Source organism: Lissotriton helveticus, chromosome 3_1, assembly GCF_964261635.1.
Source record: "Lissotriton helveticus chromosome 3_1, aLisHel1.1, whole genome shotgun sequence".
Taxonomy (NCBI): Eukaryota; Metazoa; Chordata; class Amphibia; order Caudata; family Salamandridae; genus Lissotriton; species Lissotriton helveticus.
Genome location: NC_136061.1, coordinates 619,468,149 through 619,495,143, shown reverse-complemented (window position 1 = coordinate 619,495,143; position 26,995 = coordinate 619,468,149). Strand labels below are relative to the sequence as shown.

The window sequence follows — 26,995 nt, the reverse complement described above, 5'->3', positions numbered from 1 at the left end:
ATGTGCAGAGACAGCACTAGTCCCATTTTTGGATTTCTGCTATCTTTAGGGCTCTGCGCCTATGTCTGAAAGTACACCATACCTATTACTGCCACTCCCCTTCCGGGTCCAACAACCGCTGGAGGCCCAGCTTACTCTCAGTTAATCTCCAGGACTTTCCCTAGTCCTTTTAGAGCCTCCCCTACCTTTGCTATCTCCTTGGAATCTTCCTGCACCTACGTGAAGAACGTACCATTCTGCATGGAAGCCCCCCAAGAACTATGAACTATGAACTATGAAGTCAGCTTGTGCTGGGCGTGGCAGCTCTCCCGCCGCAGGAAGTCCAAAGACACAACCTGCCCTCCAGTGCTGCGACACAACTTGTCCTCCAGGATGAGGGACCCACCTATGGTTTTGAGAAACGAGGGATGGACCTTGTAGGTGCTCTTTACTCGTTGAAAGCAGCTTGGAGTACAGGATCGGCTCACTGGAATCAGAGCCAGGGTAGCAGGATGGTCGAAAGGTGGAGACAGTGTGGGGAGCAGTGGTAGTAATGTAGTGTTGTGGTGAGGAGGGATACAAGTTTAAAAGATGGCGGCACTATGTAGGGCTGTGTTGGCTCAATGGGGTCAGCGTGAGGATGACTCAGTGGAAGAAAGGTGGACACCGTCTGGAGAGCAGAGTTGGCTGAGAAGGGTGAGATTGGCTGGACACTCGAAAGACAGAGGTAGCGTGGAGGGAGTGGTGGTACCAAAGAGCTGTGAGGAAGGCTGAATGGGAGAAAGATGGAGGGGTGTGAAGGGCAGTGGTGGTTCAGCGAAGTTGGGGTGAGGATGGTTGAAAGGTGGAGACAGCATGGTGGTTGGATATTGGACATGGTGCGGAATGCGGTGGGGCCCAGAGTTGAGTTGAAGAGTGTTGGATTATGATAGATAGAGGGGGTGGGGGTTAAGAAGCCAAAATGTGAATTGGGAACTATTTATAAATATTGGAGTCGGAAAGTTTCGTCTGTTTGCAACCCACTGAAAATACTCCTGCTTTTTGTGTGACAACAAAACTTTAAATTATACATACACTTTATCCTTCCACTATCCGAGAGAGAAAACATACTCCCGGGCTCCAAGGCTGAACACAGAGCCATTAGAGCCCAGCATTTTTAGGGCATCCACTCCAGGTCCCCTAATGCCCCAGACCTCTTCTGTAGTTGAGGGGCCCGGCTCACCCACACCTCAGTGCTCGGATTCCCCCCGGATGCGGAGCCTGGGATGAGGTGACTCGTATCGTCTCCAGCTGGTTTCGATTTATCCAGGTTCAAGGCCGGAAATTCCTCAGAAATAAGGTGGGTGCAGCGGGAGCGGGGATGCGCTGGCAGCGGGTCCTGGCTGTGGAAGACGGGGGCGCGGGGGTGAGGTAGATGGAGGTGATTTATAGATCCGAACATTGTGAGACGAGGTAGAGGAGGTTGGGGCGTAGGCAGGCGGATTTTTTGGAATTCCTCTGTGAAGCCAGCGAGCAGGATTTTCCACAGTGCTTGCGTGTTCTCGCTGGAGAGACGCCACCCCGAGCGTGTTGCCCCAGTAACAAAGGAATCGCATTGCCCTTTTACTGTACATGCAGCCTATGTATTTTATTTATTTATTTATTTATGCATTTTTATAGAGAGCGGACTTTACCCGAAGGTGTCAGAGCGCTGGGGTGCCATGACCTCTGGGGCCCCAGCCATGGCCTCAGGTCACGAGGGAGAACCCGAGCTCTGCCAGGGGCGGCTCTAGGCTCATGGCGGCCCTGAGCAGGGAGCGTGGGTAGGGGGCACCCGGCGGAACAGGTAGGGGGCCCCCAAAGGAACCCAGGTGCGGAGGCCAGTGAAGAGGGGGGGGGGTCAGGCTGTTTGTAAGTGGAACAGAGCCGGAGGCCACCAAATCCCTGCCAGGGGCCGCCACGCAAATATGTATCCATCCTCAGAGGATTAATATATTAAGGATATATATTGGCGTGGTGGCCCCTGGGGTTTGGTGGCCCTGTGCAGGTGCACAGCTTGCACATGCCTAAGGCCGCCCCTGGCTCTGCCTTCCTAAGCCCTGTGCATCGAACCATGGTCCTAACGAGGCCCCCCACCCACTGCCTTTAATCGTGGAGATCTCTCCCATCACCGCAACCCTGTAAAACTCCCAAGATGTCTCGCTCATCACTTCCAGTACCGTCCAGCTCCCTGGAGACCTCCTGTGGCGTCGAAAGTCCCTGGTGCAGTGACCACGTGAAACGCTGCTCTTCATGTTCACATTCAGACAGACCTGGAAGGGTGTCTAGCGCAAGAGCACCTGTCACTAGTCCCCCGACCTGTGATCCGCAAGATTTTGCCTGTTGCTCACCACCTGAGTGCTGAACTCTGTTGGTTGATAGGAGTGCTCCGCAAACTGGTACTCCTTTTCACGAGAGAAGTGGCTACTGACCCAATGCTAGGCTATATTAACAATGGTTGGTGGAGGGTGATCATTAGTGGCAGGATACTGGCCCTTATACAAAGATAAAACAAGGAGCCCCCCTAAGGGCCCTGCCAGTGTATATCACTGTAGTATGGCCAGGCTGAGACCCTTGATTGCCTCTTATTTTATGTCATATTCTTGAGAAGAAATGGGTACATGAGAGGGGGGAGTCCACATGTTGCTCCCCCCACCCCCCCGAGGATGTATGCAACCCTTAAGGGTGTAATGTACTCTATAGGCTTTCATGGTAGTCAATGCAGTTGAATTCCCTCCTCCCTGCCAGTCCCACTGAACTGCTTTAGTGCCCCCTTCCCCGTACCCCTGCGGTGGATGTATGACGTTTCAACGCATGCTTTTACCACGCCTGCCTTTACAACGCGTCGTTACAACGACTTGCGTTGGGGGGCGCTGGATAGTGGAATAGTTTAATTTTCTATTCCAACTCCAGTCCCCGTGGATAGTAGGGAAGGTGTTGGATAGAAAATTAAACTATTCCCTATCCAACAGCGCCCTCCAGCGAAAGTCGTTGTAACGACTTTCGTTGTAATTCCTGTGTTGTAATGGTAGTGCATGGTAAAAGTTTCGTTGTAAACGATGTTCCCCCCTGCGGTGGACTTCGAAACTATTGTAATGCAAGGCAAGTTTTAGCTCTCTGATTGGAGCAGGGAGGATACCTTGTGCTTATTGGACATGGACCAGACCGGTTCCTGCGGGTGATCCTGCGGTCTGTCAGGAGCAGTGCTTGAATAATGATTGTGACCAAAGGGCGTGGCCAAAGCTGCTCACCGTATACAAAGAGAAGGGCGGCCTGTCCACCCTCTCCATCCTGTGCCCTATTCTGCTGGAGAATCAGGGTCCCAACAACTGCACAACTGGCCACTGGCGTTCATGAACTCATCAGCATAACCAGCGACAGTTCCCCAAGTTGCCTGGTTGCAACGGAGACAGCCAAAATATCAGTGATGCGGCAGCTTCAGTGGCATTCTGGTCTAGAGGCCTGAGGTGCCCTCTGAACCCCAATTATTATGGTATTTTCCTAGCCATCTTGCTGTAACGGTCGTCCATTCTCTTTGCTTCCACTAGCGCCAATAGCCCCCGTGCTACACCGCTGCTTGGGGGTGGCACACCTGTAGGAAGTGCCCTTTGGCTGGACTGGCAGCCTCCAGAAGGTGCCAGCCAGCTTTGAAGTTGAGTAATCCCTGCTGAAGGCCTTGCCCATGCACTGGCAGAAGAATCTTCGAGGAAGGCTGGAGCTAGAAGCATAAGTGCTAGCTTTCTCCTAAGGAGGGATGAGGAAAAGCACAGTGTACCTCCATACTGAAGTGGAGGTCAGGGACTATCGTGTGGACAGAGCCCCTGCCTCCAGAGCCAGAGCAGGGTACAGTTTGGAGGATCTCTGAAAGAGCGAGGCTTCCAAGACCGGAGTGTGTGTGTGCTGCCAAGCCTGGGACTCTGATGAGGGGGCAATGTTCTGCCACACGCATCGCTGCATCTCTGATCACCCCTGAGAACTCTGCTCTGTCTGTGACTCTGCCCCCAGCACGATGGTCCCAGAGTCTCCGCTCACATCACGCAATCTGGTTTGACCCCGCAAGAACTCTCCATGCAATGTTGACCCTAGTAAGAAGATCTGCATATCTCTGGACACACCACTCTCCTTATGATTGCTCCCGGAGGCTCTAAGAGTGACTGTGACCCCAGAAGTTAGGGTTCATGTGCCTCCATCAGAGCCTTTGTTCCCACTTGTTGGCTCTGTGAGCAAGCATGGCCTGTCCGCATGATGGTCCAGTGGTCCAGGTAACTATGGGGTCCAGTATTCATCAGGTGCAGGAGAATTACCTCCCCAATTTGAGGTCCACACCTCAGAATGACATAAGATGCGGTAATACCACGTTTTCAAGGTTCGAGGCTTAGTTTATGTAGTATTTTTCATTTACAAATCCAGCCTGGTATCTCCACACTTGTTTGCATATTCACCCAAATCAGGATTCACAGTCGACTTGGAATGCAATACTTACCATAATACTAGACACCACCCTCCAAAATAAAAGCCCTTATTCTCCAGAGAGTATACCGCTCCAAAAGCTTCATGTGGACTGCGCCGCACTCCTGAAATTACTAAGTTACAGAGTACTGGGCACATTTGACTGTGTGTTTCTGCACCCAATGAGGCCACCAGGGACTCCAGGGTAGGGGCTTACGGCACAGGCAGAACAGAGCCCTGCCCCCACCATACCCCTTCTTTCGCCACAGGGGCCAGAGTATGGAATGCTCGCCACAGGAGAGGCTGCTGACAACCCACCTGGCAACCCCTATTATGCACTCAATGTTTTTTGGCTAAAACATGTTGGCCCATTAACAGTTATTTGGTCTAAACTGTTATAGTTGCACTGTTCTTGGTTTTTAATTAGGGACTGAGCAATTTCTTCAATAAAATATTGTTTTTTCTTGGACTCTTTACCCTATTTTATCTCACCACTTCTGAATATACTTTCTTCTTGCACTGCATGTTTCACACTAGTCACTTCTCTTATGGTCGTTAAAGTGATTGTGGGCTTGACCCATGTTTGTGTCTTGAACAAGCGGGTTCGGTTTTTAGTCTCAATGATCAAGAGACAGACCATCCCATGAGTTTGGAGGACCAAATGAGAAGTTTGATCATCACGATAATTTGATGGGAATCCATTGTACAACTTGAGTCTCACCAACAATCACATGCGTCGTGTATTTCACTGCTTTTGTGTTCCTCATCTATTATGTGGCCATAAAGGATTTGTTGCCTAATGACTCACTACATTATTGGAGTCGTGTCACTAGAGGCTTATGTACAAAGCTGTTAATTAGACCCCCTGGTTTTCTGTGTTGTATATCTATATTGATTAGGGGATTCAACCAGGGCAGGTCTTTAAATATCCCTGTGACCCTAGCACTCCCCTGTTTGTTTTATTTACCCTTCAGAACACAGCAATACATTTTGTATTTGTTATGAATGGGGTTCAGCAAGCACATTTGGAGTCAAGACTTAAGATCTTGAAAAGAGATAAACATGTTTAGGATTCTTATAAAGTCCAAATGTCCTCTTGAAATGATTTATGCTTTGAAAACATTGTCTGTGATGTAAACATGAACTTACAAGACCAGTGAGACAAAACGTTTTTCATAACAAGATGGTAATCATTTGTTTCACCATTTTTGAATTCTGTTTAAATACTTATAGTTTTTTGTTTCTTGATGCTGGCAAAAACCCTTCCATCAAATCCATCTTATTGAGATATTGATAGCATTCTAGCAAAAGTATCACCGATTTAAATGACTTAATACAGTAGTCAACAACTAAGAAGTGAGCAGTTATGTTTTCCAGTGTGATAGGCAAGACTCCAACCATGTGCTGTATTTTTTTTAAATAATTTCGGAAACTTTTTAAAATCTGCATATTATGGAGCAGGTGGGAAGTGTTAAGTGCGTAAGATTCATATGGTACTTGAAAAGGCCATTGCTGTAGAAGTATTTTTCCCCATTACAACCATTCCATAGAGCCAAGTATCTCCTGCTATCTTTCATTATAAAACCACCATCATTTTGTAGGGGTCTATGCCACCTCTAATCATGCTGCAACTCTAACACGCTAAAACCAATACACAGAGGCTATGGCCAATGTTCAACCCACCAAGCAGTATATACAGCCCACAGCCTGCATCCCTTTATTTTTCTTCGCCTTACTATGACACCCACATGTAGCCTTTACATTTTCACCAAGATGTCTCCGTGATCAACCATTTACAACACTCTACCTTTCTTCTATGGCTGTACATCTGGAATGCACTTCTTTTTTGTCATTCCACTTTAATTTGGCATACATCGCGGGGGTGTTTATGGTCACTTGCTCTATTCTGCCATAGTTCAGTCTGCTAACTCCATCATCATCCACCGACGAAGCCAGACTCATCTGAGGTACTACACACTCTTACATTACCATCCACCACTTTTTACAAAGACCATTAATTCGTTCCATGAATTCCTGACCCTCTAGTTTTTTGCCTGCTAACTAGCACTCAAACTCCAAACATTATTGCATACCCCTAGTCCTCCCTTCTTTAGTTGGATGCATTAATGACTGAAATTCCAACCTTATCCTGCATATAACCAAAAACCTTTCACAATGCTGCACAACACCCACTCTGCTCTACAACATAGCTTAAAGACATTGGCTAAGCCCATAGGCTCTGTTTAAACACATATAAGTTACCAAAAGCGAGACTCATTGGCCATGCCTATGCATGTTTTTTCAACCGGCAGTCCTTCTTTGTTGTCTAGCATCCCCTTCCCTAGAGGGATTGCTCTTCTTCAGACTTCATGACGTAAAATATAAACACATTGAAAGCAACTAATTCCTCATATAACACCACCGTTTTTTTTTTGGGTTATCTATAACTTTTTATCAAACGTAGTGAAGTAGCTCTGACATACTTTTTGGGGTATTTTCCTTAGGTCCTACTGTATTACCACTTTACACATTGTTCATTCACACCTGTGTGTTTTCTTTGTCCCACTACAGGCCAATGCCAACATACAAGGTGGACGCTGACAAAGGTTTTAACTTCTCGGTGGGGGACGACGCATTTGTGTGCCAGAAGAAGAACCACTTCCAGGTCACTGTCTACGTCGGCATGATTGGGGATCCCAAGTATGTGAAGACCCCCGAGGGGCTGAAGCCCCTGGAATGTTTCTACCTGAAGCTACACGGAGTCAAGGCAAGTCATCTTAGAGTAGGGAGACAGGAAGGAAAAGAGATAGAGAGAGAGAAACTGGGTGCGAGGTAAAGAGGAGAGTGAGCGGTAGGAGAGAGAGAGAGAGAGAAGTAGACAGAGTTTTGGAAAAGGGAGAGTCTGTACGTCTCTATGCATGTTTGTAGTATTTCTATAATGCAAACCTAGCCAACGTATTTTTTTATGCAGTTTTACATAGAGCAAATATGACCAGAGGGCGGAATTACCACGATTGAAGGTGACCTAGAACATGGAGTAAATATAGCACATAATAAAACAAGACCATACAAGTTGAAGAGGGGACTGAGTATAAAAAGGAATGATGTGTTTATCCATGATTCTGAAATAAATAGATTAATCCATATTTCATGCTTGAATATCTTTTATTTCTTGCTCATCTTTGCTTCAGACATAATATACATCGCAATATCCATCAAAACAATTCAATTTTGTTGCAGAGTCATCATAAATTAAATAATACATTCTTTTTGATATTTCAGATTCCCAATGCATTTCGGGCAGCTGGCCCTTCATCAGGGGACACATCTATAATGTAAATAACGCGCCATGAGGTTGCCGTCCAAAAGAAACTATATAAATGCTTCATAATCTAAGGTGAAACCATGCAAACGATAATTATAGTGACTAGTTCAAAAATGCAGTATGCAAATGTACATGTAACAAAAAAAGAAGTCCTATTAGTGGTGTGATCATAAAAAAAAATCAGAACCGATCCAACTGAGTAAAGGGTGTGGAATAGTACATTCTGTTGCAAGAGTGATAATGACTAAATAACCGGTGTCTCAATATCTAACATAGTAAAAAGAATCATTATGGAAGATAGACAGAGCACAGGCTCCTGAAGGCGGAAGCTCCACTTATACATACGGGCAATTTTACTCATTTTATTTAGTTTGTACCTTATTTTGCCACGTTTTGACTGTTTTATCTGTTCTTTACTGACCCAAAACAAAACTGCTTAATCCTATTTCATCACGGTGACAGCTCTCGGCGCCCTGTAGTCTACTCGTTCCACCGCCAGTCATTTGCGGACTGTTTGATGTGGAGGGAGACTACAGGGGACAGCCTTTCCTTCTGAGTGTCTCACTTCCTGCTAGTGTCATTGACAGCCGCCATCTTGGGGAGGTTAGCGGTATAGTTTCTCACCGAATTAGCCAGCCATACCACTACAAAGGCAGCAAATGGTGCGAGCGCGCAGTGGGCGTGCCAAAGGCGTGCCAAAGTCAAGCCCGTCTGAGCCCGTCCGTGCCTCGACCGGGCCCAGGGCCAGTCCCCCTTGTCGTCCAAACTTAACCCCATGCCTATTAGTTATATCCTACTCCAGGACTCAGTTACTCGATTCAAACAATACCGCCAATAATCATCATTGCCCCCTCTTTAATGAGGATGCTCTATACAAAAAGCAACTTTCTAAATGTCCTAATTGTAGTTTCTCCATACAACCAACAAGGGTTTTATGCTCATCTAGCATACATTCTTCCCTAATCAAACCAGATACCATCAATTTCGCATTTATAAATGTCCGCTCCCTGCCTACACATAAGCTCGAAATACAAGATTATCTCATTAATCAGAACTTGGATCTCCTATTCCTCACTGAAACCTGGGGGGATTCTTCCTCGGGCCCAGATTTTTGCCTAGCCACACCTGAAGGCTACTACGTATATAGACAGGATAGGACATTAAAGAAGGGTGGAGGTTTAGCAATCATTTATTGTGATAAATACAGAATCAAAACTGAAATCTTTGTCTCTCCAGTTTGTGAAGCATTAATTTTTTCTATTACACTTCAAACACCCATTCTTTTAAAGGAACCTTATTATATCGACCCCCAAGCTTGCAAAGTGATTTTCTAGCAGAACTTCATACTTTATTAGAATCAATAGCAGGAATATCAGATTATACTATCCTGGGAGATTTCAACTTTCATTTAGAATCTACCAGTGATAAGGAATCTTCCTCCCTCATTAATGACCTTTTATCATTAGGCCTAAATCAGTTAGTTACTTCACCCACTCACAGGGCAGGACACACTCTGGATGGTCTCTTTACCAATGATCCCAACATCTCCTTATTGTCGGTTACTCCTTTGATCTGGACCATTCTGCAATTACCTGCACTATTCGGACCAAGAAATCTAACACTACGAATACAGGTCCTCACCCACCTAGATACATTCGTGCATGGAATAACATTGATATTCAGCTTTTGAAAACTACCCTCTCCTCTCGCCATTATACCCCTTCAGAAGACCCTGAAATAGCATCCAATAACTACTCTACCTGGTTAGACAATACCTTCTCCATGCTAGTGCCATCCAAAAGGGTCTCCACGAACCGAAGGGTTCATTCCGCACCTTGGTTCTCAGAGGAGCTAAGACTAGAGAGACAACGCTGCAGGAATTTGGAGAGACATTGGCGCAAAGACAATAATAACAATGCTAAAACATTATATAAAAAGGCAATGACAAAATATAAACATCTGATTATTTTGGAAAAAGTAAATATTACCTAACCCAAATTGAATCTGCCCAAAACACCACCAAGGAACTATTCCAAGTGATAACTAAACTATCTATACCTCCAACAGGCTCAGCCATGGAAGCACCGCAAGATTTATGTAACTCTCTTACTAACTTCTTTGAAGAGAAGGTCACTCATATCTATTCAAATTTTATTACCCAGGCTAATTCAGATTCGTTTACCCCCTATGACTCAACTAATACCTCTCACTCCACTGTATTTTCTGAATTCGCTCATGTCCCTCTCGAGCAGGTACGTGAGCTCGTTCTAGCCATTAAATATGGTTCCCCTCTGGATCCGTCTCCCCCCTCTATTCTCAAATTGATCCTGGATCCTATCGCCAATATTCTTGCAGACATATGCAATTCAATGTTTAGCACTGGTGTTTACCCTTCAGTATGGAAAAAGGCCATCATTAAACCCCTACTCAAGAAACCCAACCTTGACCTGCTAGAACCAAAAAACTATAGACCTCTATCCTGTCTTCCATTTCCATCAAAGCTCATTGAAAAATTAATGAATAGGCAATTAGCTCAATTCATCGACAATAATATTCTGCTCGATGATACTCAATTCGGGTTCAGGAAGGGTCACGGGACTGAGACAGCCCTCATCAAGGCCTCGGACGAGATCAGGATGATCCTGGACAGAGGTGGAGCGGCTGTCCTTATCCTGTTGGATTTGTCTGCGGCTTTTGACACGGTTGATCATACCATCTTGATCGACCGTGTCGCCGCCATTGGCATTGAACAAAAAGCCAGGGCCCTACTAACATCATTTCTGGCCAACCGCACTTAGTCAGCCAAGCTAGGTGACTTTTACTCTATGGTCTTTTCCATCCCATGTGGAGTGCCTCAGGGATCTTCCCTTAGTCGGACCTTATTCAATATCTATGTGTCGGACTTGGCAAGGACCATCAAAACCCATGGGATGAGGCTAACATCGTATGCCGATGACACCCAACTTGTGCTGGCAGTCCACAACAATGGATTAGAAGTGGCAGTTAATTTTCAAGAGGGCATACAAGACATCAGCCTCTGGATGTCATGCAACTGCTTGAAGGTAAATTCCGACAAAACGGAAGTAATGACCTTCGGTAGTTTATCCCTCAGCTGGTCCCCAACTTGGTGGCCAACTGAGATGGGAGCCCCTCTGCAGCCTGTTACTAAGGTCAGGAATTTGGGAGTGATGTTTGACGATAAGCTCTCTTTCATCCACCATGCAAATGCGGTTGTCTCATCATCTTTCTTCGCCCTCAAAATTATTAAGAAACTCCTCCCTTTCCTTTCTCTGAGCGCAGGAAAAACTCTCATGTGCACACTGGTCTTATCCAAGATCGATTACTGCAATGGCCTCTTCCTAAATGCCCAGGAAAAAGTCTTGAACAAATTGCAGTCAGCCCATAACGCAGCAGCCATAATATTATCAGGCACCCCCAAGTACAAATCTATTTCCTCGGTAATACGTCAGCTCCACTGGTTGTCAATTAGGAACCAAACTAAATTTAAGGCACTATGTATTGCATACAGCGCAATAAACAACTTTGGCCCTGCATTCCTAAGGAACTCATTATGCCTGTACACCCCTAAAAGAACACTGCGTTCCTCCTCAAACCAACTCTAAACTGTCCTACGGACTAAGTAATCATCATGGGGAGACAGATGTTTCTCAGTGGCCACAGCCAAATTGTGGAATACCTTGCCTCCTTACATCAAGGCCAGTCCCTCCCTTCCTACTTTTAGGAAGCCAGTAAAAACATGGCTCTTTAACCAGTAATCAACTATTCCATCACCTCTGCTCTCTGTCTTTCAGCGCCGAGACACCTCCGGGTATTTTCGCTCTATATAAATTGCACAAATAAATAAATAAATAAATCTGCACGGCGTTTAGAAGGTGAAAAAAGTGTGAAACCTGAGCCGCAATTCCCAAGTAACAAGCGTGATAAAGATAAAAGGACCGATATCTCGAATGTGACACGGTCACGAGACATGGTAATCGCCGAGATGTAGAGGTAAAAAGATTGTGTGCTCTTTAAGGTAACCAGCAATGTCATGTGCATTTAACGAAAGCAAAGTTCATCTTCGTGCTCCCTGGGTGGTGAACACCACCAATTGTAACACTGGCGGTGATAAGTATGTAACGATAAAATAACAGGAGACCTAAACCCGCCGGTTTCCCCAAATACGAGGTATACTTGGAGTAAGTTTAATACTCACAGTGCAATCATGGGTAAACGCGTTGAGAGTTCCAAATAGAAGGTTGTAACGAAACTCAGTGTTCGCGTGTTCATCAATTAATATAGTCTTAGAACAAAAAAACAGACTAAGACAAAAACGTGATTTGCAGCGGCCATATTGGAGTATGAAAAGAAATAATAAGAACGTAAACAAGCTGCATGGATGGTAAATGTACGTGTGTTCATATTTTAAAGTTTTGGAACATAAAGAAAAAACTAGAATAAAAACGTGAAAACGTGTGCGGAATACAGGAATCAAAAAGCGGCCGTATTAGAATGTGAAACCAAAGTTTAATTCTCACAGTGCACTCATGGGACCTTAGAACACAAAAAACAGCCTTAGAACACTAAAATCAGACCAAGATAGGAACATATATGAATTACTGCGGTCATAATGGAGTGTGGAAACGAGAGAATTTCTGGATCAGACATTTAGATGCACTTAAACCTTATGGGATGAACGAAAGGATGGAATTTCAGTGTTATCTTTAATTAGTACTCTCGTTAATCGATTGATTGACCACATCAAGTTGAACATTTTTTTGTTGCTGACATTCTTACAACTCTGTTTTCTTAATCCAATATGGCCGCTTTTTGACGCCTGTACTCTATATACGTTTTCATCTTGGTCCATTCTTTATGTTTTAATACTTTAATACATGTTGAACATTCGGACATCAACCATGCATGCAGCTTGTTCACATTCCGTTTCCACACTCCATTATGGCCCCAGTAATTCATATAGTTCTAAGACTATATTAATTGATGAACACGCGAACACCCCATTTCGTTAAAACCTTCTATTTGGAACTCTCAACGCATTTACCCACGAGCGCACAGTGAGTATTAAACTTACGCTGGGTATACATCGTATTTGGGGGCCCCGGCATGTTTAAGTTTCTCTTTATTTTATCGTTACATACTTAACACCACCACTGTTACAATTGGCGAGGTTCACCACCCGGGGAGCACGAAGATGAACTTTATTTTCATTAAATGCGTATGACATCGCTGGTTACCTTAACGGGCACACAATCTTTTTACCTCTACATCTCGGCGATTACCATGTCTCATGACCATGTCACATTCGATATACCGGTCGTTTTATCTATATCACACTTATTACTTGGGAATTGCTGCTCACGTTTGTCACTTTTTTCACCTTCTAAACGCTGTTCGCATAATGATTCTTTTTTACTATGTTAGGTATTGAGACACCAGTTATTTAGTCATTATCATGCTTGCAACAGAACGTACTATTCCACACCTGGATCGGTTCTGAATTTTTTTATGATCACACCACTAATAGGACTTCTTTTGTTACGTGTACATTCTCAGACTGCATTTTTTGAACTGGTCACTATAACTACAATTTGCATGGTTTCACCTATGATTATGAAGCATCCATATAGTTTCTTTTGGACAGCAACCTCATGGCGCTTTATTTACATTATAGATTTGTCCCCTGATGAAGGGCCAGGTGCTTGAAATGCATTGGGAATGTGAAATACCAAAAAGGATGTATTGATTCTTTTCGGATGACTATGCAACACCATTTAATTTTTTGATGGATATTGCAATGTATATCTTGTCTGAAGCAAAGATGAGCAACATATAAAAGATATTCAAGCATGAAATATGGATTAATCTGTTTATTTTGTAAAATTGAACAACCCTACCAAGGTTCTTGATTGTGCCAAGGGTGACATGCCCACGGATGGGTGTGCAACTATTTTCTCATTTATATTCACTTCAAGACCGGAGAACGCTACCCAGTGAGCACATCACAAATTGAACGATTACACAAGAATTGAACTAACATTAAGGTTGTGAGCGTAGCATACCTATTGATAGTTTATCCATGATTCCTCACACCCCTGCGAGTATGCTTTAGGATTTAGAGCCTCTGCCATGTGTTTCAAATACTTGGATGCTATGACATGAACTCCATTTTCAATGTAATTTCCATTGAAATGAATGGGCACTCCATGACGAGTTACCCTTGTCATTAGCATCCAAGTGGTTAAAACAACTCGGCTCCCCATACCAGAGATTGGGAGTCCACAATATCAAAACAGTAATAGATATTAAACAAAGCTAGTGGGAAATAAAGGAACAACTGAGATATTATATAAACAAAAATAGTTTATTTCTATCGAAAACATAATAACACTCAGCAAAGTCATGTGGCGTGCTCCTTGTTTTTCCTAATTAAAAATATTTTGAAAATGTGTTCAGAAATACCACTAAATAACCCTTGTTTTGTTGCAATAACAACCACACCAAAGAGATACGTGTGTACAGCATCACTTTTATCACCAGTGATCTCTGGTTAATGGACAGGGTACGTGCTGATAGGACGTTGTTCACCACGTGGCCTAACCTAAGCAATAAAAGGTCCGGTAAAATGTATAGAAAATTAGAAATTACACAAACCCATAAAGCAGTGGCTTGGCCTTTGTATGGTGCAGTTTGTTTTGACCATCATGAAATGTTTGAAAATGATCCAGCTTTAGAAGTACTTGGTGTGATGGATGACGTCAGACTTATTTAAATGTCCATGCTGACAGGTGTGTAGTTGCCCTCTCGTTCCATCTCCTGACCAGAAGCAGAGTGCAGTCTCGGAGTTTCCTTACACCTAAGAAGTTCAAGGTCCCTCTTCTCATAGTGGCAAATTAAGGAACTCACACATAATTCATTTGCGTGGGTTTTCCCCGCCGTAGTTATTTTGGATTGGTGGAAAAGTGCCACACCGCAGAGCTGAACAGTAATTTTTACTTTTTATTTACCCAGCGGTTGCATGAAATCCAGAGCTTCCCGTTGGAATAGGTTCTATTGTCCATGCCAACCATTCGTGGTCCAACAGTCCAGTTTACATCATGATAAGGTTAAAGAGGCATTTTGGTGCGAAACTGCCTTACAAAAGTAGGAGGAATTTATAACAACACAAGGTTGGCATAAATGAGCTGATGTAGCGGAAGCACGAGTCGTAAGTTTTTCTCTTGTTGAAATTATGCCAATGGAAACATAACATTCAGGCACCCTCAAAACGCCTGTCCAATCTAGTAGAGGCTGGTTCTAGTGAACAATATTATTTGATTATCTCAATAGTAACACCTTATTGGGTTTAAAGTATAAACAACTACTTCGCACTTCAAAACTAATACATATATTGTGCAAGAATTAACTTTCAATGTCTGAAATTGATTTTCTTAGAACGAAAATTTGAGCAAAGTTTGAGAACCCAGATCAATAAAAGCTATTATCAGAAAAAAATGGGAACCAAAGCTTTTCAAGAATTTAAATCAATATTAGAGTTAGTTCTCTGTTTCAAAATAACTCTGACCGCCCCTGCTATCAGTTTTGGCTTTCGACTTCCTTTTCTTGGATTCCATTTCACTTTATCAAGGCCGATGAACTGTGAAAAGGTCACCTGGCTACTGTTTTTTGGACAAACAGCAATTTTGCAGTGGGATCCAATGATTTACAATTTAGATTATTATCAGTTGCAAGGATGTATTAACCCCTTCGTTGTGTGCGTCGGCCAACAGCCGTCGCAAGCACTACCTCCGTAGTGCTGCACATGTCGGTTGACTGACGTGGCCCCGCCCGTGCATGGAAACGTCCGCTCTGCGGCGGATTCTACGCCACGCTAAAGGGGTTAAGATAGATAGAACAAAAGTTTAATGATGTAAGAAAGGTCTGATATTTTATACACACCTGTGTGTTTATTAGTCACTTGAAAACTCCTTTTCATTCCAAGTTTACAGATATAGTAAATTGCACATATGTAAAAATATGAAGGAATGGTCAGGGGGCACTTAATTCTCTCGATATTGGGTGATGGTTGGTGGTATTGTGGTAAACTATTGCATAAGGTCAAAGTTGTGTTGTCACAGATGCTTATACTTCAATCAGTATCTGTTAGCAGACTACTCCCCGTATTTCATATCTTTTAATATTCTGCATGGTAAATATACATATTAATTTATAATGTGGGGGTTACTTCTCACATTTCCTAGTAGATCAGATCTATTTATTTTAAAAGTTGAGCAATTGCATATTATGTGGACTGCAAAAATAACAGCCCTGTGTCAACGATCTGTTTTATTTTGCTTTTTTTTTTAAACAGTCATAACTAGGCTTTTCTCTTCAAATATGTGTGATGCAAACCTTTTGCAAAGAGTTATAAATAAATTATATATTTTTGGTTGAGTAGCTGGGCATATATTTGTATATATATAATTGGTACATCAATTTTGAAAGCTAAAAAAAGTAACTTGTCTTAACTAAATTTAAAAGCACGTTTTAATATCAGATATTTATTGAATCCTATTAAAATGCTACAAAGGCTGGTAAAACAGTATCCCATAATGTTAGAAGGGCATCAATATAGCCTTTTAGCCCGCCGTAGAGGGCTATACCGGTTATTAAAGGCCCTCTCCAGCGTTAAAGGCCCCGAGCCGAAGGGGAGGGCATTTAACAAGGGTGAGGGCAGAGGACAGAAAGTTCTAACAAAAAAAACAAAGCCTTTTGGGAGCATGAGGGGATTGGAATCCCCTCAGGTTCCCTGAAGCCTTTGTTCACAGCCAGAGCTGTGAACAAAGAAACATTGGAATGTTGGAGCTCCAGGCTTATACCAGCCATTATAAGCCCAGAGCACTACATTGTTTTCAATGGAGCTCCCAACATTCCAATGTTCTAATATAACATAGTCATAATTAAATATGAGAACTCAATTTCTCGAATCTGCATCCTTCCCAGTTGTTCTTCGATTTGTGTTCTGTGTTTTTCACTCTTTCTGGAGTGTTCAAGGCTTCCTGCATTACCTTTGCCTGATTTCAGTTTTTTCACGTTATCACTACATAGCAACCTAACTTTCATTCTAAACAAACTCAGTTACAGTGGAGAATCTATGCAGATTTATTTCTCTCCAAGCCCACCTTCTCTAAGGTTTATGTATCCACACTGGAAGATATTTGTAGAATTTTCCTTTGCAACTTTACCTTTCCAGATGTCTTCTATGCGAATTTGCAAATGTTTGCAGAATTTTTCTCTGCAGGTTTACCTTTGCAGAGTTTTTCGACGCAGAATGAAACGGTGCATGAGAACACTAGCAATTGTCTGCGAAGTATGTGTTTACTTGTTCATGTTCGATAATGACTTAAGGAGTTGTGAATGTCACAGTTTTCCTGCAGAAGTATCAAACCAAGAGACTTTGCAAAGTTTCAGATCTTTTCGTATATGTGTGTGAAGGTGGCAAACAAATATTTGGCAACTTCATCAGCTTCATAAACCCTTTTTACTTACATTAAACATTAAACATCATGTATAATCTTTGCTTTTATCCAGTGCTTAAATGTGACAGGTGATGTACAACAGATATGTCCGTAACACTATAAGTTTAGATACATGGCAGTTGTTTTCATAGACTAGTAAACATTTACTCTATACTGCTTAATGTCATTAGCTGAGTTTCTGTAGGTTTTAGATAGATAACCGCTCCTAAATTTTTGTTGAACAAAATGGGTACCACTTTCTTGCTTTCCTACCTCTTTTAATGCTGCCTTCGATGTGTCTCCCTCAGTTAGAAGCGATTAACCAGTCGATTAACATTGAGCAGTCGCAGTCTGACCGAAGCAAGCGGCCCTTCAACCCGGTCACGTGAGTATCAAATGTGCGATGAGATGGTGAGGATGACTCTGAATACATAGGACTGGCAAAGGGAGCTTAACCCCAAGCATGAGATGGGACCCGAAAACCCTGGAATGAGAAGGGGCTGAAAGGAGCTAGTGACATAGAGTTCAACTGGAGAAGAGGGAGGCAAAAACAATGAAAAAGGTGTTGAAAGGGGGAACATCCTTTACAAAGCAACTTTTACCCTGCACTACCATTACAACGCAACCATTACAACGCAAGTCATTACAACGACTTGCGCTGGAGGGCGCTGTAGGATAGGGAATAGCTTAATTTTCTATTTATTTATTTATTTATTTGTTGCCATTTATAAAGCGCGACAAATACCCGCAGGCGTCTCGGCGCTATCCAACACCTTCCCTACTATCCACGGGGACTGGAGTTGGAATAGAAAATTAAACTATTCCACTATCCAACGCCCCTCAATGAAAGTCGTTGTTGCGATTTGCGTTGAAAAAACTGCGTTGTAATGGCATGCGTGGTAAAAGCAAGCGTTGTAATGTCATACAACCGTTCAAAGGAGGAGAGAAGGAAAGGTGACAGAGAACTGCTGGAGGAGCAAAGATGAGAGAAGAAAAGAAAGGAGGAGGTCAGTGAGGCAAAGTAGAAAGACAGACACACATAGGAGACAGAAGAAGGGATGAGGGGCAGTAGAGAGGTCAAGGAAAGCACGGGAGACTGTCGCAGGCCGTAAACTTTTGGGAAGACAGAACATAGAATCAGCTTTTACTAAACTTCCTGGAGGCTCTACCCGAGTCTGTGTGAGAAGATAAGGAGTGGGCAAGCGAGGCCCTCTTAAGCTGTTTCAGACTTGCATAGTTGATGTAAGTGCCATGATGTGAGTTCTTTCAATGCATTTGTCACATCACAGGCATTCTTTATTTATTTTTGTATGTGTGTTTCGGAATTATGTAGAACACAGTAGGCAGCCTCCGTGACCACCTAAAGACCTGCTGAATGTTCAAACCATCATTGTTTGCCACCTGATCAGCACCTGTTGCTGGCATCTAACGTGACACCGGCCTCTAAACAATCCGTGCCTTTGTAGCTACCCCATATGACGATAAGGGCCATAACTATCCCTTCTTAACCGGTTCATACAGAGGAAGAAAAAGTGGATATCTTTTTTTTTCTTTGTGTTTTATTTTACATTTTTTATACATAAACATTAAGCAAATTGTGACACGGTCACTGTTAGCAACATGATAACATGCAACTTGCAGTAAATACAGAGCGTTGAACGTGCAGTTCATCGTACCATTGTCTTCAATCATGGTCATGCAATCATCCCTAAGTTAATCAGCAACTCCTCACAATTGAGCTCTGTGTGTTTCGACCGCCCTCCCATACCAGTCGCTACCCCAGTGGAGTCATATTATGGCAGGTCCTCTTGCCAATGGGTCTATAAGTAGTGTCCACTGCACTGCTATCACTACAGCAAGGCTCACTTCCAATCGGAGGCAGTGGTGCACCGCAATTCGCGCTCTGCCACACCTCAAGTGATGGTCCCACTTGTCTCATCAAGGGGGCTGGGCCTCCCCGTCTAACGCCTCAGCAGCAGGCTCACCCCCCACCACCTCTGTCATGCCGTGCATCATGGCTCTCCCACTCTCAACAATAATCCTACAGGTGCTCATCAGTGTGAACCTCATTCATACGCCTTAGTTCCATCCAAGCCTATTCTGTTAGGTCCCTTAACTATGTCAGTATTGTGTGTCCAAGAGCAAGCATCCACTGCATAGCAACTATATGCTTGACCTATAAGACCCCCAATTGAGCAAATCTATAGCACCCTACCTTCCTTGAAGCTCGGGGTGAGGTCCAGCAGACAGTGCTTAGCCGTGACCTCAAGGGAAATGTTGGTAGTCCGTAGCAAGCACTGCCATAACTCCAAATCATGTGGGTAACTTCTGTTCCACCCTCCCTGCATCTCGGGCTGTTATCTATGTGAGTGGGGTATATTTTGCTAAGTCTTATCGGGGCCAGATACTCTCGGTACAGGACGTTAAAATTAGCCAATTTAAAATGGGCATTACTGGACACTTACTTCACCAGGGTATACGTTTTATGCCATTCTGCTGCAGTTATCGGCTCTGGTAGATCCGCTTCCCAACCACAGCATGTTCTACAGTCAACCTGCGGTCGGTGCTCTTGAAGATCCCCGTATAAATGGGACACCAGTCGTCTGGAAGATCCAAGTTCCAGTATCACCCCCAAAGCACAGGCCTCTTGAGGTGTTGCCAGGAAGCCAGGGCACAGCCCTCTCACTACTCTGGTCAGGCGAGTGAACTGCAAGAACTGTTCCAGGCTCACCCCAGACAACTCCTATGTTTCTTGAAAGGTGAGATACTTGTCTGCCAGGTAAAGATCCCCAAGCACCTTGCATCCCCCCAGCCTCCACTCGGCCAAGAACAGCTTACAGCCGAGGTAAGCAAATTGGGATATTCACCCCATCGTGAGTTTCGTGGAGAATGGTCTTGTACGTGGCACCCTCCTGGTGGCACCCCCTATGCCTGAGTGACCCGGGGAACGATGAATGGGTGAGACTTATTGACCTGTGATCCTGCCATCAATACAGACGGCATGTGTTTCACATCCGGGGCTCCCGCAAGGAGGCGCTTCTCCCTGTGATCACCTTCCGCACACCATATTGCCCAATATTACAGCTGCAATGCCAGATAGTACAGCTCGAGGCCCGGTAGTCCTAGACCCCATTGTTTAGGGTTCAGTTTGAAAGTTTTGTAGGCCCAACCTGCCACACTTAGCCACCCAGATTAGTGCCACCAGTAAGCTATCAAGTTATGTGAAGGTGCTCTGGGGAATGAAACATTGCGAGTTCTGTAATATATACATACATCTCAGCAGCAACCCCACATTCACCAGGGAGATTATACCCTCTACCGACAATGGCAGTGTTTGCCAAAATGTCACCAAGTCTTGCAGCCCAGTCAGTACCCTCCCATATTAAGGAAGTATTGCTTCTCCTCTGCATGTGCTACTTAGATCCCCAAATATCTAAACGCCTCCACCTCCTACCACAGCACAACCTGTGGCAAAGCTACCAAAGGCTTCCCTTTCAGTCCCGCCAGCGGGAATATCAATGATTTACCTTGATTTACTGGGAGACCAGATGCCTCAACGAATCCCAGCAGCTCCTGCAAAAGGGGCACTGAGACCGCCAGGCTGTTGTAGGTATATGAGGGCGTCATCGGAGTATAAAGAAATTAAGTGATCCATCACTCCCACTTGTATGGCCCCTCTCCTCCAACTCGGGCCACAAGCGAATTGCTCAGGGCAGGGCCGGACTGCGAACCTAAAGCAGCCCTGGCAAATTTTGTCAAACCAGCCCCTGTATGGTGCATAGCGAGTGCAGCGAGCAAATCTGACTACTACAAAGGTGAATTTTGGGCGGGGGTGGGGCGAGGTGGTTTCTCCCTCAAGAAAATTTGGGGAAAAGTGTGCATTCTACAACACATTTGTCAGTATTTATTCAATATTATTATTTTTTAGAGCATAGTAAATGTTGAACTTACTGTGCGCCAAAATACGACAATCTTTTTTGCAACTCTTCGAGGATTCCCTCACTATCACCTTCCAACAGAGTCTCTCATCTTTCCATAGCCCCTCTCTCACATGTATTTTTTTTCTTCATAGCACCTCTCATACCAGTGTAGGGTGTCAGAGCACTTTACATCTCACACACATTCAGAGACAATGAATCATACATGTGTAAACCAGTGTATAGAAAATGTTACATAAGGCAAAGGGAACTACAAGGTGTAGGATTCAGATGCCATCCATACTGGTAGGCACTTTTTAATGCTTGGTCTGGAGAAGCACAAACTCAAAATTCAGAACATAACACAGTGATTAGTGTTGACTCTAAAAAAAGAAATTTATTTCTACCCTAACAAACCTTTTTTTATGCTTTATCAGGATAATGAAAGACTGGGAAAAAAACATAACTTTCTAAACTGTACCATGCAGCTTGCATGCAGCTCTTTGATGGCAGTTTATAGCGCACTGTGCTAGATTACAATTGTAACTTATGAACTGGACAGTAACAAAAAAATCTGTGACAAAAGCAGTAACACACAGAGCTATGCATATCAAATATTGTACTTTAATATGCATGGTACATGTTCTTTGCAGCAGGCATATTACCCTCTGCGCTTCCTTAGATGAGTGAAAGCTGCCACTCTCTCCAGCTGGTACCTTAACCACCGAAGTTAACTTTAATTGTTCCCGGAAAACTGCTGAATATACCAGGAACTTTGCAGTGCTTTTAAAACTGTTGTATAGCTACTAATCGGCCCCCACTAACAAAACCGGCCCCACCACCCTTCCAGCCTCTAATGGAAATGCTTGATGTCTGGTATGGCCAGTCTGGCCTTGGCGATGGGCTCCACTGCCTGGGCAAACAGCAGTTGGGAGAGCGGGCAACCCCGCCTTATACCCCACTCTCTGGTCCATGTGTCTGATACATAGCTGCCCGACTTGACCCTCTTCAAAGGGGCTCGCATAAAGCAGGGAGACCATTTGACGAATACAGGGCCGAATCCCCTCCCATAGGTAGTCCAAATCCAAGGTGTCAAATGCTCAGACTCCAAGGCAATAAACGCTTCCTCTATCATCTAACCCTGCGTGGAGCACAAGACATGGGTCAATCTGCGGATGTTCATGAGGATGCTGCGTTGTGGGATGAATCTGCATTGATCGTCATGGACTAATAGAGGGTATTACTGTCTTCAATTAATTACCTTGGGCCTTTGCTAGTACTTTAACATCTGTGTTGATCATAGACAACGGACGGTAGGAACCCATTTGTACCAGGTTACCCTCCTGTTTAGGCAACATGATAATAAGTAACTCCTGCATGGACCTCGTTAGGCTACCTCACTGTCAGACCTCCTGAAACACTTCCAATAGCCTATCGACTAGCAAACTCGAGTATCACTGATAAAACTCAGAAGTGAGGCCACCCGTGCCCGGTTAATTTGCAGCAGGACATACTCTTTATGGCCTCCAATAATTCCTCCCATGTGAAATCTGTGTCCAAGGTGGCCACCCGTTCCCTACTTAGGGTTGTTAGAAGACTCCAGCTCAAGAAATCCATCCTGGCGATATCTCCCCGGGTGTTCGATCTCTTGTAAAGAGTAGATAGATAATGACACAATCGTCATTGATAGCTGCCAGCATAGTGGCGGCCCATCACTGCCATGATTATGGATGGGGGCCTCTTCCCTTGCAAAAGTCAAGCCAATAGCCTACTCAGCTTATCGCAGTCCTGGTGTAACTTCTGTCCATAGGCTGTCCAAGTTAACTTGTCAAGTGTGTCCCATATTTTCCCTATGGTGTATCGCACTGTCTGCGTCTCTGCCTTGGAAGACGGGTTGTCATTAGTATGTGGAACAGTCAGCCCATTAGGCACCTGATGCCCAGGCTGCTGGCGCAGGACGCCTCTTAGTTCCCATCTTGAACAATTACCAAATAAAGAGACGGGCGCTGGAAGCAGGAAAACAAGAACAGAGTTTTATTTCTCATGAGGAGAGCCTGTCATTTCGGACACCCGCATAGTGTCTTCAGGAGGTGCTCTAACAAGTTTCTCTGAGGCTTCGTCTTTTATACACATGTTTATAATGCACAAACATTCCTTATTGCAATAAAGACGCTTTGAAGTAGGAAAAAGCATGCTTGGAATCCCAGCTTCAGGCCTATTCCCATACCAGTCGCTCAGATGTCATCCTCCCCTCCTGAATGTAACAAGAGATTGTGATCTCTCAGCCGGACATTCCTACAGGACACGAGGGCAGGAGGGGATGATCAGATCAAAGGTTGGGCAGGCGATAAGATCGGGCACTTCGGTTGGTGTATCACGGTTTTGTTATGCTGGGCAGGAAAAAGGAGGGGTGTACATCCACGAGGCTTGGTCTTAGGACTTGGGACCGGGTCGAAAGGCCAAGTGCAGCTGGGGGGGGGGGGGGCTCGTCAGCTGAGGGGAAGGGTGTTCTTGGGGGGGGGGGAAATGGGGGGTGTGGGTCGAGCAGGAGGGTTACTTCTAGAGCAGGGTCACGCAGAGGGAGAGGGTTTTATGGCCGATGCATGAGCAGTGCGCGCGGGGAGGGGTGCCGGGGGTTTAACAAACGGGCAGAGAGGCCATGGTGCCTAAAATGGCTGTCGTGTACGTGTGTGCATGGGTCTATGCTGGCGGGATAACACAGTCAGTGTTTAGCGATATCCGTTCTGCTTACAACAAGGGGTACAGTGAACACAAATGAACGCCGCTTATGTGCATATACATTGCCATTTTCAACAGTCGCCGCTTTTTTACATAAGCTAGTTCATTTCTATACAGTCGATACGATTGGCGGAATGCGGTACATATGATTTTACATTTGTTGGGTTATTCATACAAGTCTAGAGATCGGCATAATACCTAGTCGGGGTCAATCAAGAAAAAGGTTCCGACACATTATAGAATCATGTTCCGACTTTCTCTCCGGTGACATCAACATACAGAAAAATGCTCTGATACCTTCGGGTCCTGTCAGTGCTATAAGAGACTTTCGGAAAACTAAATACATGAGTGACCGATGAAACATTTTTGAAAGTGATACAAAAAATGGTTGAGGGAGGAATTCAGTTCGATACAAGCAATTAGTCAAGGGGTGGGTAGAAAGTTCAGGAAGGGGGGTCTTCGTCACAATGTCTTTTTAACAGCGAGCCATCGCTGGTAGGCTCTGGTAGTCCGTGTTCTTTCGTTGGCGCTGTTGAGCACCGGCGGTGGAGCTATAGGTCCAGCTCGGATTCATCCTTTCGCGTTGCAGGGTGCGATCAGTCCTCTGCTGTTAGATCACAGTCCTGTTTCCTAACTGATCTTCTTAGGGGTGCCTCATGCTGGGCACCTGCGTGTCTTTCTTCTTCCGTGGCAAAACCTTATTCTATCTAATTGCTGCTCTTCTTTTCTGAATCAAAAGTTATACGAAAAGGGTGATGTTGTTGAATAATCGAGGGAAGAGAGGGCGGAGTGGGATCAGATCTTTGAACGCACCAAGGGACCAAAGGAGCAAAGGACAACGAGCAGGCAGGCCCATCAGTCGGGCCCAAAAGGGACGGGGACTTCAGGCACGAGTGGGTCAGCAAATCGAGGGCTTCAAGGCAGCCCTTCATTCCTTCTTCTGCCGAGTTTGAGAGTGGTGCCTCGTCCCGCGTCTCGTTGCTCTGCGACTCCACCTTTGGTTGAGGTCACACGTGCTTCATGATCTGTGGCCAGGCTGTGCGTCACGTCCCGCTCCTCTCCTCCGGTGTTTGTATCTTTGAATGGGTACAAAACAAGTTTTTAGAAAAACTGGCAGGAGAAGACATTTATACATCTCAATTCCGTCCCCACTCCTAAGTAGGTGGGGGATATGTTCATCGGTCACAGTCAGAAGTCATCACTTATGGAGTATGTAGGAGGGCATTTCTACTGAATTCGTAAGCCTATTTGGCGTTCATTCGTGACGTACGTGGATAGAAATTGGACTCCCATCGACAGTGTTTTCTATCAAACTCGAAATCGAGTCCTTAAACCCAAGAACTGACAATCTTACATTTCCCTTCGGGGTCGGCTAACTCTTGCAAGCAGGGGGGTTATCATCATGAGAGGGGGGCAGAAGTTAAACATGCTTTTCTTGGGGAGCGACGGTTAATCAAGGTCATCAATTACGCTTAGGGGATAGCTGATATGGAGCTGGGGTCAATCGGGAGAAGCGAGGACGCTTTAGACAGGGAGCTGGGGTCAATCGGGCGAGCAGGAGGACGCTTTGGACATCCGCACTTAAGTGCAGAGGGGTGAGGCAATCTGGGCATTGGGGATTGCATTTCTAATGAACTGAAAAACAGAAGACCATTGACGTTATAGTCCCCCTATAAAAAGGTCAGATTTAGGGGACATCAGTCGTCTTACCTGTCCTTTCTTTCATTACCAACTCGGGTTCTATCGTTTTGCAGAAAGGAGAGGTAGTAATATGGCAAGTTACAATCGTTTTAGTTCCTGTCAATTTTGCCGAACACCTTTGTGTTCGAAGAGACCCAATTAGGTTTGTGCCGGTGGGGCACAACGTTACCACACAAGGGAGGAGGGAACAGGGAGACCCTCAGAGAGAGAGAGAGTCGTCCGCACTCTAAACGAACCATTCGGTACACGTATGACATGGAGAGAGAGAGAGAGAGAGAGAGAGAGAGACGTGTACAATAATAGGCAATTTAGTGCGCACATAACACAGAACAGCAGGGGTCAAGTAATACGGAAACACAGGTAGAGGGACGACGTAGATCCATACATTACGTACACACAAACTCAGGCGGGGGAGACAGTACATGTATTATATACAAAAATCCAAGACAGAACATAGAACAGTTACAGGTATTATATACAAAAATCCAAGACAAAACATAGAACAGTTATTGGCCAAAAATGATCTCTTCCTGTATGCTGCGCCTCCTTAGCATCTTAAGCTCTTTTTACCCTTTTCTTCTCTTTCATCGTCGGCTGTCTTCACTGGTGGCTCTGGTTGCACACACTTACGCCTTTGGCAATTGGTCAAGAACTAACCTGGTCGGGCTAATGCTCACGGTGGCATTTTCGAATCATTTTCCAGGCTGAGGCAACAGTGGGTGTCAGTTGGGAGAACAATGGGGCAGCTTGGAGTTTCATGTCTACGAGGGTGCGAAAAGGAGGTAGTAGATTTTAAACACTGGCAACATTCCTAGTCCTCCAAGCGGAGGGTACTTGGGTAAACCTCACCTCGGAATATTCCTAAAACTTTCCCTATTTAGTTAAACGTAGGAATTTATTCATTAGTGCACGCGTGCCGAGCGAAGTCATACTTTGTAGTTTCCGCTTCAGGCTGTCCTCCCAAGCGCTAAGTTCAGGGAGAGAAACAGTCATGGTTCGCTCGTCGTGCGTAGGTACCATAATCGAACCCCTTTTTCCCATCTCTTTGTCCGCTAGTTCACCATTTTCTTTTTCGTACTTTAATTGATGTTCCGATGTGACCTGCAGAAAGAGGGAAAAAGAAGGGGGGCGGGGCCAGCATTTTAAAGACACATCAGCGCGCATAAACTCGAAAAGGCTTTTACTTACTACATACTCGGGCTATCTCCACTGGATGCGGTCCCTGCCAACTCGGCGTTTAAGCCCAGGTGGACCATTTAGTGTGGGAGAGATGATTATCGGAAGCCTGTGGATAGCATAGGTCGCCCAAGTGTGGTATTACGGATCGTGCGCAGGGGGGGGGGGGGTCAGAA

At 44.7% G+C, this 26,995-nt stretch overlaps 1 protein-coding gene across 3 annotated transcripts in view; it reads left to right on the top strand.

Annotated features, from left to right (window-relative positions):
* The window catches only part of MYRF (myelin regulatory factor), a 462,812-nt gene that overhangs the window by 303,118 nt on the left and 132,699 nt on the right, over window positions 1-26,995 (top strand). For all 3 annotated transcript variants that reach the window (XM_078680606.1, XM_078680605.1, XM_078680607.1), the window contains 2 exons: window positions 7,018-7,213; window positions 17,595-17,671. In XM_078680606.1, the coding sequence (XP_078536732.1) occupies window positions 7,018-7,213; window positions 17,595-17,671 (273 nt within the window). The remainder of the gene's footprint in view (window positions 1-7,017; window positions 7,214-17,594; window positions 17,672-26,995) is intronic.